Source organism: Lepidothrix coronata, unplaced genomic scaffold (assembly GCF_001604755.1).
Source record: "Lepidothrix coronata isolate B3197 unplaced genomic scaffold, Lepidothrix_coronata-1.0 Scaffold279, whole genome shotgun sequence".
In the NCBI taxonomy this organism is placed as follows: Eukaryota; Metazoa; Chordata; class Aves; order Passeriformes; family Pipridae; genus Lepidothrix; species Lepidothrix coronata.
The window spans coordinates 563,078-580,635 of record NW_016690459.1 but is presented as its reverse complement, the minus strand read 5'-3'; the positions used below and the strand labels follow the sequence as shown (position 1 = coordinate 580,635).

Here is a 17,558-nt window from a genome sequence, read left to right as displayed (position 1 = left end):
CCCCCCCGCGCTCCCCCCGATCCCTCCCTGCCCCTGAGGCGCCGGTACCGGGCGCGACACCGACTCACCCGGCGGGCGGAGAGGCGGCGGCGGCGGCGGGCGGCCCTTTATAGCCGCCGCGGCGGCGCGTGTGGGCCGCGGAGCCGCGGAGAGGAGGCGGCCCGGGCCCGGCGGGCAGAGCCCCGTGTTCGTCCCCGCCGCCGCCGCAGCGCCCCCAGAGGGCGGGAGGACCCGCCCGGCCCTAAGGGGGCGCCGCCATTTTGGGGTCGCCGCGGGGCGACTCCCCCCCCCCTTCCTGCTGAAAATGACGTGACTTTCCTAATAACTCTTCTAAATAATTAATCAATCGGTCGTAAGCCGGCGTGATTTCCCGCCGTTTGTAATGAGCTGGCTGTTGCGGCGACTGAAAGGGGATACGTCATGATGGTCTGCTGAAAAGTAAAAATTAAGAAGGTCGGCAACCTACGTGGCCGCAGTTTGAATTAGTTTTGGGGACCGCTACACTCTAGGGAGGCTAAATCAATAGAAAACTGTCTAAGTGAAAGTACTCCAAGTCTAATCTTCAACCAAAGATGGATAATGAATCCTGTAAAAATAAGATCTGAGAATACACTCTAGGAAGCTAAATCAATCAAAGGTTGTTTAAGTAAAAGTTTAAGTTGTCTTTAACCGAAGATTGATGTTGGTGTCTCGTAGCAATAAAATACAAAACTACTCAAAAGGTTGTTTAAGTAAAAGAAGTCTAAGTTATCTTTAACTAAAGATTAATGTTGATGCCTTGTAAGGATTAAATGACTGACTGTCAAGGAGGGGCTTGAGGTGTTAAAAGTGTATAAAAGCTCACAAAATCCTTGTTTCAGTGGGGTGTTTATGGAGGAGCTATCCTGACATTACCCTGCCTGTGTATTAAAGGAATGCTGGCCTAACAGTATCATGCTGCTGAGTTTAATTTCTTTGAATCACAACACAGGGAAAATCGCTGAAAAAAACCTGCTGAAAATTACCAAAACCGACCTTGATGTGCGTCAATAAACAAAGCCTGGGGGAGGGATGTATTGCTGAAACTGGACACAAGGGATGCAGAATTTTTAGGCTACAAGGACGTTTTTGCAGAAGCCAGAGATAAAGAAGAAACTAACAAAGATAATTTCAGTGATGGTGCTGAAACCCTCTCTGTCTGGGAAAAAGATAATAAAAAGGCTGAAAATGTGGACTAATAACATAAGAAGCGAGAGAATCAATAACCAGTAGAAGATAGAATACTAATTAATGAGGAGAATTATGTAATTTATAGCTAATGAACATTAATTTCTTTGTTTGCCAAAATGTATCAGTAGTGAAAAGTTTTGAAAATGCATTCACCCAGTGCTGTGAATAAAGTAATGTCTGTTTTCTAATACTAAAAATAGTGTTAAAGAGTTTGATTCATCCCGACGTTTTCAGTAACATCCTCAGGGACACGGTGGCCCACAGCTCCTCAGGGATGCTCAGCCATGGCCCTGGCACAGCCTCCTTGTGTGCCCCAGGGCAAGCAGGGCAAACATTTCTCTGGGGACGAGGCTGTTCACAAGACTGTGTGGTGACAGGACAAGGGGAATGGGTTTAAATTGAAAGAGGGTAGGTTTGGATTAGAGATCAGGAAAAAATTCCTCCTCTGGGATCATTTTTCTCGCTGCTCCAAGCTCTGGTTTTGGAGGTGTAGTGGTGGTGGGATGAGGAGTGGCCGTAGCTGGAGCTGTCCCCACAACCTCCTTGTCTTCAGGGCATAATTTTTCCTCAAATAAGTGCGAGTTCCTGTGGCAGCCCTGGCTCTGCGCCAGCTCACATCGTGGGCTGCCCTGGAGAGGGACCAAGGGTCTTCGATGTCTCCCTGTGGTAGTGAGCTGTCAGTCCCTCTTCCCAGGGTGAGGGTTGAACAACTCCGAATGCAGAAGAAAGCCTCTGGAATAAGAGAGGGGATTCACCCCCCTCTGCTGTCCCATGGCTTCACGCTCACGAGATTCGGCTCCGGGGAGACCTGTAATTATCTATTTCCAGCATCTTCAGTGGAGCGTGAGGACACGGCAGCGCAGGATTCAGTGATTCATCAGTGACCTTCAGGCTCCATGGACGTCCTGTTCAGGGGGAAGTAAGGCAGTCTACAGAGGCTGGTAGCTGGGCATTGTGACTTTAAAATTCTGTATTAAATTACCTTTAATTTGCTTTAAAAGTGGGATATGATGTTATCATAAAAATGGGATATGATACCTATCCCTTCATTACAGTGGAAAAATGGAGTGTAGCAGAATAAAAGGTAACACCAGCAAGGTAAATTGTAATACTTTGCACTATTTTCAGTCTGGATTGTTTTCTAAAGACACAAGTCATCCTCCTCCCAAGATCATCATCCTCACGACAACTGATGGTGCTGGGAGGCTGTGCTGGTGGGATCATGCCTGGTGCCTGTCACTGTTCTGTGCTTGGTTCTCCACAGCCGGCATCTCCTCCTCTTGGAAACCACGGACTGAGACAGGAGTCTTGCTGTGGAAGGGTTCGGCTCCTGCTTTGACAGCTAAAGTCAAAACACAGCAGATCTCAAAGAACATGTTTCCACATAAAACGCCCTTTGGCTGCAGCAGCCGCTGTGGCTACGCTGCGAATGGCTTTGATTTGAAACATATTTAGTGACATTTGTGCTCCCTCCCAGGGGACTCCCTGCAGACAACCACAGTCCTCCTTGATCCTTTTTGCACCCAAAATGAACTGATGGGGTTCCCTCAGTTCTGGTGCTGGGGGTGCCCTCTGCCCACAAGGGCCCAAAACTGCCCCAGGGACCCCACTGCTCTTGGTGCCCTTCACACACAAGTGCAGCTGCTCCTGGTGACCAGCGATACCTGAGATCCTTCCAGTTCACTGTCACAGGACCTTCAGCAGTGCCTGGAGCAAAGGTGACATCTGTTAATGCCTTCATCCTGCCAATCTGTCCCCGATGGTGCTGGTGGGAGACTCATCAATCACCCAGAGGCCTCTCAAGCCACTCTACCACTGTGTGTCTGAGCAGTACCTCAGTCGTTGAGGGTCATCATAAAAGATGGCACAGATGGCAAGTTTTCAACCACATGCTGCCCCTGGTTTAGAATTTCTCCTCCTCAGCTTTGGAATTTTACCAGCAGATGGCAGGCCGGGATTGCACCACGAGCAGAAAGGAGGGAGAACACCCAGGGCAGGCAAGAGCAGAACGGAGATAAGCAATATTTTTCATGCAGGCGAATCTGGGAGAGCAGGACACCATCCTAGAGCACCTGCTGCGCAGCAAATCTCCCACAGCCTGGGAGTGGCCTTGTCCCCTCCAAGCAGCAGGGAAGGCTGGTTCATCAGGACACTGTTTTTGTTCCAGCCTCGCCGGGGTCAGAGCCAGTGCCGTGTTTAACCGAGCAACCCCAGCCCACGCCTTCCCACAGACCTTTTCATCGTGTTTTCTTTTGCCTGAAGAACAAGGATGAAGAGAGTGCTCGGAGAGTTCGGGGATTTCCCCTGCAGGGTAGATCAAAAGTTGCCAGGATGTGTTAGAAGAGTCATTTAGGCTCAAGAAAACCCTGGGAAAAAAAATGAAGCTCCAGTCCCGAGCTACTGCTCCAATCACCGTGTTGCTGTGGGGAGAAAACCCCACGGGCCTGAACCGATGCCCTCCCACCCGCTCCGGCTCCCGTTTGATCCGCAGAGATCAGGAAGTGGTTTTTTTCCACTGTCTCTGTTTTGTTTTACCACTCTGGCCCGCGGGGCCGGTTTGTGTTCCTGCCTCCCACGGAGGGTAATTTGGTTCCCCTCTCTGGCCGAGGCCACACCAGAGCACTGAGCTCCCACCGTCGGGTCAGGGCAGCCCAGGCACCAGCGGGACGACCCGTCATCAATAGCCCCATTATTGCTCTTGAAGTTGCTCCCCGCTTCCAGACGGATGCTGCATTACTCCACCACAGCTGCAGTTGCTCCCTTCCAGCAATTCCCCACACAGCACTTAAGGAAGGGATTTATGGGCGGTTTTGAAAGGCATTTTGGAGTGAGAAGGAGTTATGGGAAAGGAAGCTGAATTCCCACCATTCCCCAGAAAATTCTCCCAGCATCTTTCACGAGAAGGATCATTTACTGGTCCTTTCCTCAGAACAGAGACAAGCTCTCAGCTGTGGCTCTTTGTTTAGTCCAAAGCGTTTCCCGATGGCGAGATGCCACAGGGGTTATGCTGGCCCTGGCTGCAAAGGGTCAGGAGACCAAGGCAAGCCCTCGGCGTCTGTCTGCAAGGATCTGCTGGACCCCATCTGTTCCCTGACATTTTTGCAGACCCTTGCAGCTAAATGAAATGATTTATTCTCAAGTGACGGATTATTGCCAATCTGAGGTCAAGCCTTGCTGACTACCCAGCTGATTTTGGCTCACACAGTGGCTTGCAAAGTAGAAAGTCTTGGGACCAGAGTCACCAAGAGCTATAAAACCACCAGAGGGGATGTCACCTTACCTTTTTTTTTTGAACCTTTTCAGGAACAAAAACTCACCTGCTGCAAAACTAGTCACCAAGGACCTTTATAGGTCCCTTCCAAGCCAAACCATTCCATGATTCAAGCAGGCTGGATGAGCAGGACAGATTCACATCAACACTACATTTGACAGCCAGGACAGGGGTTTGAAAGACTTTATTTGACACCTTTGCTGATGTCACAACTTGTGAATCTAAGAGCACTGCACAGTGTAAAGTGAGGCCGGGCTACTCGTCGTGAGCTCTAACGTGCCAACCAGCCACAGGAACAGCCGGGGTCTGCAAGGATCCCCCTCCTCTGACTTTATCAAAAGGGAATACGTTGTTCCTGGCTGATTCTGGCACTTCAGGACAAGGGGGAGGAAAAGTAGCGGAGGCATTTCTGTGTGTTAAGTGCGATGACTTTCATCAAAACAACTGGGAGGGACTCACTTTCAAAACAATAGCAGATACATACGTTGACATGCACATAGCAGATGCAATCTGCAGGGAGGAAAACACCAGCTCATCCACACAGCCCAACTGGCTGTGGTGTGTTTGACCTGAGGCATGGGAAGAGCCTCTCCCATTCAAGAGGGATCTTCTCCCTCTTTTTTACCTTTCTTTGTACCGACCACATTTTTCTTCTTCAGTGTCACAGTGCTGCAGAGGTGGGCTAGGGGTGGGCATGCAACTGGGTCCAGGCTATTCTGCACATGTATCCCAGCAATCAAGGCACAGATGCAGGGAGTGGGGGCCATTCAGGTGAGGGGGAGCACTGGGAGACCCTGCCCTGCCTCCATGAGACGTGGCGCAGAAGGGTGGCTTGAAAACTTCAAGTTTCTGTTCTTTGTGCCCGAGGAAGAGAGGGAGGGAGGACAGCCAGAGGAGCAGAGGCATATCTGCTGCATCAGTTGTCTAGGGGCACACAGGGTAAGGCAGAAAAAGCTCAGACTCAGGACAAGTGCAGACCCAGAGCTCGCCAAGGTCTGCAGTGACACCTCAGTGGGTTTTGGTCCCAGCCCAGGAAGAGGAATGAGTGAGACCCAAACATGGTGCTGGAGGAAGAAAACAGAGACATTGTAGGAGGAGAGGGTGAGGGATGCTGGGCTAAGGGACAATGAGGGAGGCACTTCAAATGCAGGCTGCTCTGACCCGTTCCCGCTGTGCAGTCATGGTTTCAGCAGGGGGTGGAGGTTTCAGCAGGGGGTGGAGGAGAGACGGCTCCAGCAGGGAGACTGGCAGAGGGAAAAGGCATTTTCTTCTCACTTTGGCCGTCAGAGCCTTCCCTTCTGTGACAGACGTCCCTTTGAAATCCTCTGTCTCGCCTCTTCACACCTCAGTGAGGAGCAAGGGCTGCACCCAGGTGGCCTGGCCAGCTGCTCCGGCACAGTTTGTGCAGGGACCCAGCACAGGCCCTGCAGACATGACTGGGATTTTCAGCCGGGCTGTGGGAACGAGCTCTGTTAAGCTGTTGCCTCACTCCACCTTAAGGGCACATAAGTGGGAAGAGCTGGTAATGCGGTGAGGAAAGCACAGGGATTAGCAGGCAGCCAGTTCGCTTTGGGAGCTGGAGGGGGCTCTATCCTGCCTTGTGGGTGCCAGAAGTGCTGGGCAGGGGTGAGCTGTGTCCGTCCCACCACACCAAAATTAGGTCCTGCAGCTGGGGGACACATCGCAGGGAATCAGCACGAGCAAGTCTCTCTGGCAGCTCCGAGTTCCCAGGCAAATAAGACAGTATTTCAAGGCTGGCTGTTTTCCAAAGGAGAGCAACGCTGGGCTCTGCAGAGGGGTTTGCTGGAGGAGGAATGGGCTTAGGATGTGTGTGTGCCCCCTCCCTCGTAGCTGGAAGGGTCTGGAGTACATCCGCGTGCAGACAAGTGCATCGAATCGGATGTGATTTACGTCTGCAGGCATCACGAGGGAGAGGACGTGTGATGGTGAGGCGAGGAAGGCGGTGCGAGGAGAGAGGGAAGAGCAAAGAGAATTTTCTCTATGGATCCTTGGCTTCTGCAAAGCAGGAAAGACGCCTTTTCAGCCGAGTTTGTTCTTAGGCCTGCGGGCAACGAGTGCTGAAGAATTCCTGTCTCCGAAGGAGAAGGGAGGGTCAGAAAGCCCCGATTTCAGTCGCCCACGAGCGGCAGATCCTGGATGTCCCAACCCTGATCCCTGGTCCCTGAGCAGCAGCGCCCAAGACAGGGGGTGCCGTGTAAGGTGGTGGAACGGGGATGCCAGCAGAGGCTGGGGAGAAGAGGAATGTTGCGATTTGGCTGCTCTTGGACGAGCCCTCTCTCAATACACCCGCTGGCGATGGCATCCTGGGTACGGCTGCTACGGCTGTGGACGAGCCTCCGCCTCGGGCCCTCCGGCTGGAAGAGCCCATCCTGCTGGCCAGGAAGCTTCGGCGGGACGGCAGCATGTCCCCCGGGACACGGCGAAGCGGGGCTGGCCTCACAGCAGGGCTTGGGTAAGCCAGGGAAGATGCAGTCAAAACTACCGGAGCGGGAGCAGCCTCCCTCCTGGGGATCTGCACGGGGCCGGCGGCGCTGTGGAGGAAGGACCACGGCCACGTCTGGATGGGCAGCAGGGACGTGGCCACAGGTGAAGGCTCCATTTCTGCCACGTAATTATTCAGGTGGGAGAGGAGTCGCAGCCGGATGGGGTCGGTGGCGTTTTGGCCCTCGAGGACGCCCAAGTACCTGACAACTTCAGTGAGGCATTCGCGGAAGCCGATACTCCTGTAATCCACAGCCAGAGCTCGGGCATCCAAGAAGCCTGCAGGGAGAGGACACGGGTGACAGTAAGCCCGTGCAGAGCTCAGGAATGCGCTTTGATTTCAGTACCCTCTCTAATGCACTGTGTATTTCACTTGAGGCACTTTGCTGCCGTGTGATATTCCTGAAGCAGACAGCCAAGTGGGTGTCCCAAGGGACTGGACGTTTGCGTGCATGAGAATAGCATCTGTGGTTATCTCACAGGGATAAACCTGCCAGGGTCATGAAACCTCTTACCCCAGCATGTGAGACAAGTAAGAGGTTTCATTAACTGAGCTCAGGAAGGAAGAATTTTTTTCCCATTGGATTCAATCGGTTATCACTGCTGGAGACATGACTGTGGGCTAGACAGGCTCTGGGTCCTTCTTTGCAAATGGACCATCCCTAGTCTTGCAGAACAGCAGGACACTGTGTCTCCTCCACACACAGCTTAGCACCACTTTCCTCTGCCTGGCTCCCAAACTTTAAACTTCCTTTAAACCAATGTCTGGCCGAAGGACACAGGGCAGTGGCAGAACCAAAACCACTGGGCCAAGAAAGCTCAAAACCACAGAAATCAACAGCTGACGGCTGATTTTTAGGCTTCTACTCCCAACTTGCAGCTTCATGAGACGATAAGCAATAAAGCAGAGAAATGTCACAGCACAGTGAAGCGCTGGACCACTGTGCTTGACGGGGTTTCTCGTGACAATACAGCCCTTTGTTGCAGTGCAGTCAAACTGAATATCTAAACAAATGTTCCAGACCAAGTTACAGCTCTGAACCAAAGCCTGGATGCCAGCAATGTCCCCAGCAAGCCAAAACTGGGTGGTAAGCAAGCCAGAGGCTTCTTTACTGGAGCTGTGATCTCCATCCTGTTAACTGGAACAGGACAGAGGGTCTGTACTGAGGTCTCAGTACAAATAAGACCTTTGTTGAATTTTGCACAGGGCTCCCTCTCTCTTCTTATAACAACCAAGAGACACACAAAGAAAAAGAACAGAAAGGGAAAAAAAGCCTTGTTTATTTGCAGAGTCCTCATGCAGAATTCAGCCTCTGCAGGAAATGTATCCCAGGGAGGAGGTAAAGAGTTTAATATCCTTTTCCTGGAAACAGGCTCCATTTCTGAGCAGGACTAACCTCATCTCTGCCTGAACAACTTTTTAGCCGGGGGTGTGACAACACCACCACTGCTGTCCCTGCAGATCTGGGGGGCTTGCTGTCCCACATAGCCCAGTCTCCCAAATGGATGCTGACCCATATGTCAAATAACAGGGCAGGTCTGCCCTCCCTCAGGAGATATTTCCCTTGGGAAGCAGGCAGGGCAGCATTTGTTTTGGTGCTGGCTGGTGTCAGCTTGCTGCTACGGGTGATGGGAAATTTTTCTTCCAGATTTCCACCTTCCCCTCACCCATATGCTTTTAAGAGCAGTTCTTACCTGTTCCTCCAGTGGCATGAAGCATTTTTAAGTGATCCACTGTCATCTGTAGAATTTCTGCCTTCTCCAGCTTGGAAGACCCCTGGATGTTTGGAGCAGAAAGAAAAAGCCATTCATCATTTTATGGTCTAGGGCTTTGTGCCTCTCAGGAGCCAGTGTTTGACCAATGATCTCCTCCTCAAAACCTGAAGCCCGGGAGTTCTCAGATTGGTGTAGTGCATCCATCCAGACTCTGCTTTTCACATCAAGTGAGTACAAAAAAAGAGCTCCTTCCCAAGGTACCCCGATGCAGATTGAAAATCCCTATTTCTGTGCTTCTTCATATCTGCAAAACACTTTCTAGATTGAATTTATCCTCCCCAGGGCTCCTGAATATTTGCTAATAACGTTTTACCACCCAGTATCACCACCTACTTACTCCCCAAAGTGAAAGACGTAGCGCTGCTCCAGACTTTCTCATTCTGAGGGTTCTACCCCAAACACTGCTGAATGCAGCCTGCACAGGAGGAGATCAGGACACACAGACACACACACACACCTGCTTCTCGAAGGCGGTGGGGACCAGGCGCCGCAGTTCCGAGAGGCTGCTGTTGATACGGTCACGGCGCCGCTTCTCGATGATCTGCAGGAGATTTCCAAGTGGAGAGAAGAAACCACAGTCATTTACAGCCACAGCTCACGGGTCTAAAGCCCTCCAGGTTGAGAGAGGTGCTTCGAACGGGGCCGTATATGTAAATGTTCAGGGTGCAAAAGTCGAGCAAAGAAGCGTCAACTGACTGGTGTGATAATCCCAGGTGAAATCGCTCTCCTCTAGTCCTATCCCCACCCTTTTCTGCCAGATTTGAGGCCAAACCTCTGCAAATAACTTGGCTGTGAGGAGAGTTCCGCAGGAGATGGAGCGGGGAATGGTGTAAAGGTGATTTTGCATGGTGTTCCCACAGGAAGGACGTGCCAACAGCCCCCCACTGCACACAGGGCGACATCCCTGGCACAGAGCTGGGACCAGCCTGACCCCCCGCCAGGGACACAGCACAACCACCCTGGTCATTGTAAATGACACTCACCCCTCTCCTCTTCTTCCTGGCTTGTATCTGAGATGTTGTAGTGGGAGACACAGACCTGGAAACATGGCTGGAAAGGAAGAAGAGGGAGTCATTTCTTGCACTAGCTGGAGAGAAACCTCTGTTGCACATATGCTTTACACACGTTCGCCATCTGTAGTTCCCCCCCCCCCCAAAAAAATATCTTCTGTGGTTCCCATCTCATTTTTACCCACAACACAGAGCTCAGGAATTGGGGACGAGGAGCCAAACAGAGACTCAGATACCACTCTCTCCCCTCCAAGAGTCTCCTTCCAGCCTGGACAGATTTCTGCACCAAACTGTCCATTCACTCCCAGGCTCACCCCTCCTTCAGTCTCAACCCATGTCAGCATCTCCACAGGGCTGGAAAAGCAGCGATCCAAGCTCTGGAGTCATGGCCTTTTTTTCCTCCATGTGTGAACCTCCCAGCTCTCGTGTCTGAGCCTGCCCTGTCTGCAGGGATTTGCATCTCAGAGCCGCGATAGCACGAGCGCAGATCTGAGCTCCCACCCAGGGAGGGCTGGCTGCTCCTCAGGGTGAGGCCAGCGGCAGCACTGATGTGGTTTCTGAAGGCCTTCCCAGAAAGTCGCTTCCCAAACCACAATTTTTGGGGTGGGCTGCGACGTTCCGAATGCACGGACACTCCTGAACCAGACAGAGAAGGGCCAGGACCTGGGTGGGGGCAACACCTAGCAGGAGGTGATGGAGCTGGGACCCTGCCTGTTGCCTGACAGCCCCAGGGACCAGCTCTGCTCAAGGGAAGAGGGACAAGGGGGGGCACAGGCAAAGGAAAAGGGCCCCACAAACCATCCTGTGCCTGGCAGGCCTGGTTAAGGCTAAAGACACCAAAGGTCTGCGCTAGACACGCACGGGGAGGCAAAGTTCAAGCCTTAGGTCCCCACAGAGGTGAGGTCTCCATAACGATGGATAACCAGGCGTGGGAAACTCCCTGGAGCAAGACCCCTTGGCTTGGGGGGGGGGAGGCCAGCTGGGCCACCTTCCGCCCTCCCCGAGCAGGGTTTCTCCCTCTGGAAAGTGGAACTGGCTCAGGGCTGTTTCTGTGCCTTACGAAATGCGGCGCAGGGATGTGAGCACACATCCATCTGCAGCCCCGGCCAGCCCAGCGCGCCGGAGGGACCGGAGCCCACGTCAGACACGCAAATCTGGGAAGGGCCACCTGGGTTCACCTCGTCAAATCAAGATGCTTCTCAGTTTGACAAAGCATTTTAATAGGAGTCCATTAATGACGTTCCTGCACAGACAGTGCTGTCTGCAGCAAGCCAGAAACTAGACCAAACTCAGCCCATTAAAAATACAGTTTGTTAGGCCCAAGCGAGGCACTTTCAGAAGTGGTTTTACACAATCAGACGAAATAACACGTTCTTCTGCTGCCTGTTCCACTCATCTCCATACAGGTACCCTATTTGAATGTCTGCTGGGTGGGCTTTCTCTGGGCACAGGTGCTGGCTGGCTCCACGAGTACCAACATGTGTAGCCAGCGTACGCAGACACACATATGATGAGCACATATGATTGTGAAAACGGGATGTGTGTGGACACTGGAGTGTTGTACGTGCAGGGGGTGGGTGCTGAACTCGCCTGGCAGCGCAGGAATGCGGAGTAGGCACTCAAGGAGGAACAGTGCATTTTGAAACTCTCTTTGCAGAGCGGCCCGGACACATTGCTCTTTGTGAGCTGCAGTTCCAGATGTGGATATCAAGACCCAGCTTACTGCAAAATGTATTTTAAAAATACGTTCGACTGATTTGAACCACATAAAATATAGTGTAAGTATATTCTCTGACGATCAAAATTTCTGCATTGCTCTTTTTCTTAACTTTATCACTTACAGCCCAACTTTGGCTATAAACCAAGCGGTATCTTGCACTTCTGCAGTGACCCCAGAGCCTAAACTTGCTCCACGCACTGATCCAAGCCTCACACCCGGCGTGACTCATCTCCACACTACAGGAAAACTGGTTTGCCCAAACCACTCGACCGATGGGTAATGGGCTGGGAACCCCAGCCAGGCAGCCTGACTGCCTCCCTCTGTTCTAATCACTCCTCCTCACTCCCCACCTGGAAGTGTTTCATTTTCCTGGATCCACCAGCATCCTATGCAAGATGGCATTACTTGGGGTGTAACCTCATCAGGGCAGGAACAGCTCTTTTGGCCATATATTTGCGTGACATGAGGAACAACATACACATATACAAATACCACCAGATCACAGCCAGCCTGGTTCTACGACTGCCTTGAGAAGACAAACACACATTAGCAGCACCAGAAAGAGATTAAAAGTTCATCATTACTGTTCACTGAAATAAAATATTGTGACAATTCCAATATTTTATCCCTCGGGGTACTATAGACTCTGTGTGCTGCACTGATGTGAAGAGGTGGGATATATTTCATCTGCAGCAGGAAAGTAGATTAAATATTGATGCACTTAGAAACTGCATAAGGGGTCAGGGAATTTCTGCAGGACATTTTTTGGATATGCCTGACTCTGCTGTGACTGTATCAGAAGCAGACTCATGAATTTAGTCCCCTGAGAACCTGAGCTTGGCACCAGGTAGGCGGCTTCTCCTCTCAGGATATCAGGCAGCAATAGGGAATGAATTAATTGCTGGATGCAGAGAGAGGGGGACAGAGGGCTACTGCAACAAGAGTTCAAAAGCAATTGATTTTTGGATGCGAACAAGTAACAGAGACTTTCCTTCATCCCTTGCACCGTCTGCACCCTCGGAGCCTGGGCATGTCCATGAAGGGCTGACAGCCTGGGAACCCGGGCTGCGAGCAGCGCTGGGGATGCCCTTTGCCAGCGGAGCTGCAGCCCACGGGAGTGCAGCAAAACCTGTGGACACCGCCCGAGGAACCACACACGGGTCCTGTCCTCACTGTTCCCTCACCAGCAGCAAAGCCCCAGAGCTGAAACTGCAGCTCAGCAGCGATGGGACGGAGCCCGAGAACTGCGATGCCGAGGGGCACAGGGGCAGCCTTCCCCTGCTCGGGCTCCCTCCCTAACACATCACAGCCCCAGCTGGTGCGTTACGAATGCATCAGCAGAGCAGAAGCGTTTCTCATGCAAAACCTCCTGGTTTCTCATGCAAAACCTGGTTTCTTCCACATTCCCTGAGAGCCCTCGGATTGCAGGGACCGCAGGGGTACCAGGCAGCTGGCAGGCGCCTTTGCTCTGGGGGGCTGCCCCAGCTCGGGGTGCAGAGACCTGCCAGCACCCGGGCTCCCACTGCCCTTATCCCAGCTGGTAGGGGAAGGCCGTCCCGCTGTCTTTAATGGGCATTTTCTTGAACGCGATCAGCTCCTAACACAGCTCTAACACTTGCATCGCCACTTGGGTTTCCTTGCTGGGTCAGTCCCGCCGCCAGCACCAGCCCACGCCGGCACACGGGGGTGATCCTGCCGGTCCCGCGCAGGGCCAGCCCGGCCCCGAGGGGTTCAGCGAGGTGCCAGAGGAGCCGGTGCCCTCCCATGCCGTGCCCCGGTGCGGCGGTGGCACAGCCCGGTGCCCTCCCCTGCCTTGCCCCGGCAGGCGCCGAGCGCTGCCGCCCCGAGCGGCTCGGGGGGAGCTGCCGCCAGCGCCGTGCGCGGTGCCGGGACCCCAAAACCCGCGTGGGACGGAGCCTGCCCTCACCTGTACTCCTCCTCGCGGCCCACGTCGATGGTGCCGTCAGACTCGGTGTCGGACGAGCTCTCCTCGCAGAGCCGCTTCATCCTCGCGGGGGGAGAGGTCGGTGGGCTCGGCGAGGCTGCCCCACGCGTGGCCCCGGTGGCCGCCGCCGTCCTTCCCCTGCCGTGCTCGGGGCACTGCTGTCCCTGCCCGGGCTCCGCTGCTCCGGCCCCGCACAGCTCCTCCCCTGCCCGCTTTGCCTCTCCCACCCCCGGCTCTCCTTTCCTAGCTCCCTCCCGGCACGTCCCCACCTCCCGGGTAATGGGTTAATGAGCCACCATCTCCCAGGAGTGACGGATTACGCGGCCGCGCCGGCGCTCCCCGGTTCCCAGGCCCCCCCCTCGCCCCCCCCGCCTCCTCCCGCTCGCTGGTCGAAATCCCAAGTCTTCCTGTAAAAGGAACAGTCTGTGTGAACCGTCTCATGTCCCCCCCTCCTGCCCACAGCCCCCCTTCCACCCGCTGCACATTGGCCTCAGCCCCAGTTTAAAGGGACCAGTGACCTCACTGGCAACAGAAAACCGTGGGAAAGAGATGGGACTGATAAAGCCTTGAGTTGTTTCAGGGAAAAATCAACATCCAGCCCCACACGCACACACATGTCTGCCCGGCTCTGCGCGGCGCAGGCACTTTGGAGGTTTATGATTCAGATGGAAACCAGCTTATTGGAAACACGGTGCTGTTTGAGGACGCCGCTCAAAGGGCCCTCGACTGGGATTAATCAGTGGCCACGGCCGAGGGCCGGGGTGGCAGCAGTGGCACCGCACTCGGAGGCGTCAGGATGGGTTCGGCACCCCGGCACTGTGCCACGGTGGTCCCGCCAGGAGCTCGACCCCCTGCCACGCTCCCACAGCCTTGGAAGCGTCTTCCAAGTGCCAGCTCATGGCGCTGCCAGGGCATTTGACACCTACCCTGTAAAACAAAGCGGCCAAAGCCCAGCTTTAAGGGTTTATGACACTGGGATGAATTGCTGTTCTCTTGTCTCATTCCACAGTGCCGGAAACTCTGACCCGCAGCCCAGCATCTAGGGAGCATCTCCCTTTCCCAGCGCTTGCGGGAAGGAGGTAGGAGTCTGTTTTTCAGAGCCCTGCGCTGCTAAAATCCCCCAAGGCAGCAAAAACGTGTGCGTGTGGGAGAGAGAGAGAGCATGGAGGAGGGAGAGAGCTGAAGTGGAGGTTCCCAGTACGAAAATAATGCCTTTTTATTTTGAAAAAAATAATCGGCGCTGAGATCTGGCAACACGTGGGTTTCCCAAAGCCTTTTGCAAAGACCGTGGCGGCGATAACAGCCCGTCGCCGCTCGGGCCGGCCAAGCCACCCCACCACCCGTCTCCCGTGGCCTCCTGGGGTGCTCCCTATCTGCCTCAGCCATCTCTGCCAGCTCACCCTCGCTGCACCCGCCAACCCCGAGGTGTCTGCAATTCCCCAGCACCTCGCCAGCAGCTCCGGAAAAGCCAAATCCCAGCTCCTGCCTGCCCTTCACCCACGCCTGCCCCAGCCCATCACACGGAGCAGAGCAAGGCACGGCCCCCCTGACCAGTTTTTGGAGGCTGAACCACACCGTCCTCCCTCCCGAGGTGAAACAACAGGGACCTGAACCAGCCGTCCTGCGCTGGAGTGCAAAACTGGCGTTTCAGAAGTGTTTGTAAACTGAAAAAGAGAATAAAGCATTTGCTTTAGGTCACAGCACTTTGTTTCTCTAATTCTGATGTTTTGTTTTCACTGTGAAAAGTGGTCAAGAAGCCGAGCTGTTATTAGCTTACATTTCCAAATGAAAAGTTACTTTGAACCAGAAGAATTAGAAAAGTGTTATTTTAGCAATTTTGAGACCCACTCCTCCTCCCTTTCCAAAGTGATTTCAGTTAGAAACACATACATCTCCAAACCAAACTTCCCATAAACATGTGTTTTTGAGAGATTAATACCCTTTCCACTGATAAAACCATTTAAATGGGATCCTGAGATTGGTTATTTCAGGCTCTTGCTCATATCACAGTGAGCCTGAACCACGCAGAGCCCAGACCTGCCATGGAGGAACACTTTTCTTCTCCATTAGAAAGGAATTCACTGTCCAGACTTGATCTTTTCTGGGCCTTGTCTAAGCATCATTATCTGGGTTCAATTGAAGTGTAATTGGCAACATGTTTTTCTAGGATTACACTTCATTATGAACAGAGCGGGGGCCCTGAAACCCACTTCTCCTGTAATCGGATCCATTTTCCAGGCTGTGCTCCTGGAGAGTCGTTTATAATCACCCCCAGCAGTCCCAGGGGGATTGTGAGGGCCATCTGAACCACCCCAGCTGAAGCAGAGTCAGTGCTGAGACCCCTCACGGCCGGTTCAATGGAGATGACAGGGGAGGATTAAACGGGCTTAGCTGCGTGCGAGGGGAGCTGGGCTTGGATGAGCATCACCCGTGTCCTGTGGGAGGGAATGGACAAACCTCCCCCACTGTGGGCAAGGGGTGATGGGGTGCAGAAATGGGGGGGTGATGGGGTGCAGAAATGGGGGGTCTGGGGCTGCAGAAATGGAGGTTCTGCCCCTGCTCACCTCTCACTGGGCATCGGTGCAGGCGATTCCCACGGCACACTGACCCCAAGTGCAGAGCCACAGACAGTGGGTGACCAACCCCTGCCCAGAGCCGCTCTGCTCTTCCCTGGAGAGCTACAGGCTTTGCCACAGCCAAGCCAGGGAATTATCAGAGGAAATCTCTCCCCAAGCCCTGAATTAACAGCCCTGGCTCCGTGCTCAGGGCTGTTTCCCCTCTGAGAGCACAGCAAGCATTGCTGCAGTGCCTCTCCCCGTCCCCAGGACCCCTGTGAGACCCTCTGGGACTCAGGAGACTGGTGAGAGCTGTCCCCTGCTCGGGCTGGCTATGCCTCTCCGTGGTGGGAACAGTTTCCAGAGGATGGGTGTCACGAGGACGGGGCTAAGCCATCCATCACACCCAGCACTAATTGGCTACCCTGCTTCAGAGGCCAAGGAATAAGTGAGCTGCAAAGATTGATGTCCCTTCCCTGCAGCAGGAAAAACTCTCCGGGCCAGGGCTGAGGGTGGATCCCTGCCAGGAACCTGGGATTGCCCAGGTTTGCCTGTGCCAGCAGACTCCTGGGGGTGAAGGGCTCCAGCCTAAATTTCCCTGGAGGGGTGATGGTCAGCCCAGCCACCAACCCCCCTCTCAAGCTGGGACCAAGCTGCTCCTTCCCCTCCCTCCTTCTCAGCTCTGGGAAATGTCCCAGGAGAGCGGCCAGCTGTGAAAAGCTGCAGCAGCTGAAATGTGGGAGGGAGGGCAAGGCTTCTGGAAAGCCAGAGGCAGGAGCAGGACTTATCTGTTACCTCCCCGTGAACTGACACCTCTGATTTAACCCCGTGCATGCCTGGAATGCCCTGTCCGCACATCTTCAGTCAACATCACCTCCTAACCTCAGGTCCCACCGCCGGCTGCCAGACCCACAGCTGTAATTTCAAAAGCAGAGGCCTCGCAGGGATGCTGGACAGGATTCCTGGCTGCAGCGCTGCGGACAGGCTGTCTTGTTCTGTGGCTGAGCAGAGGGATTCATCACAGACGGGAGAATCAGGCAGGGCTTTGGGGAGGTGGCTTGGGATGAAAGCGTGTAGGTATGAATACGATATCACCTCCGTGTTTTGTCAGATCTGGAGCACAGCCAGGAGAGGATTGTTTGCCGTGGCTCCACTCCAAGCCAGAGGCACTACAATTGCAAACTCCCCCCCACTTCCCCGGCCCACGCAATCCAGAGCCGGCCCAGCCGACTGCTACGGGCAGTCCAGGGGAGGGAAAAACAACATTTTCCCACAAACCCGTGGCCTCACCCTTCCCCAGGCAGGGACAGGGCAGATCCTGGATCTGCTCGGGGCCCGACTGAAACTCGGCGCTGCCCTCTCCGCCCTGGCACGGCTGTCTGTGTCCTCACACCTATTGCCCCACGGCGGGTCTGCGCCCGCCCGGCCCTGCCGCCGCGGCCAGGAATGCGGCTCAGCCCCGCAAATCCCATGGGATGGGGCACCACGAGGCTGCACCTGCCGAGCTCATGGCTGGGGTACCTCAGAGGTGTGCTGCTGTCTCTGCAAGACGTGGTGTTTGTCCCCCCTG

The 17,558-nt window shown here is 54.1% G+C and overlaps 1 protein-coding gene across 1 annotated transcript; it reads right to left on the bottom strand.

The window, feature by feature from the left end:
• Positions 1–4,647: 4,647 nt before the first annotated feature.
• On the bottom strand, positions 4,648–13,776 carry HEYL (hes related family bHLH transcription factor with YRPW motif-like). Its single transcript, XM_017836578.1, has 5 exons — positions 13,416–13,776; positions 9,742–9,808; positions 9,216–9,299; positions 8,678–8,759; positions 4,648–7,261 (listed from the first exon to the last, which is right to left on the bottom strand). Exons 1-5 carry the CDS (start codon positions 13,493–13,495, stop codon positions 6,594–6,596), a joined length of 981 nt encoding a protein of 326 aa, XP_017692067.1. The 5' UTR covers positions 13,496–13,776; the 3' UTR covers positions 4,648–6,593.
• Positions 13,777–17,558: the final 3,782 nt, after the last annotated feature.

Coding starts and splice junctions, on each gene's coding strand:
- HEYL (XM_017836578.1), bottom strand. CDS start 13,495: ATGAAGCGGCTCTGCGAGGAGAGCTCGTCCGACACCGAGTCTGACGGC. Junction 9,809..13,415: donor GGCCGCGAGGAGGAGTACAG/GTGAGGGCAGGC, acceptor CTTCCTTTCCAG/CCATGTTTCCAGGTCTGTGT. Junction 9,300..9,741: donor CCAGGAAGAAGAGGAGAGGG/GTGAGTGTCATT, acceptor AATCTCCTGCAG/ATCATCGAGAAGCGGCGCCG.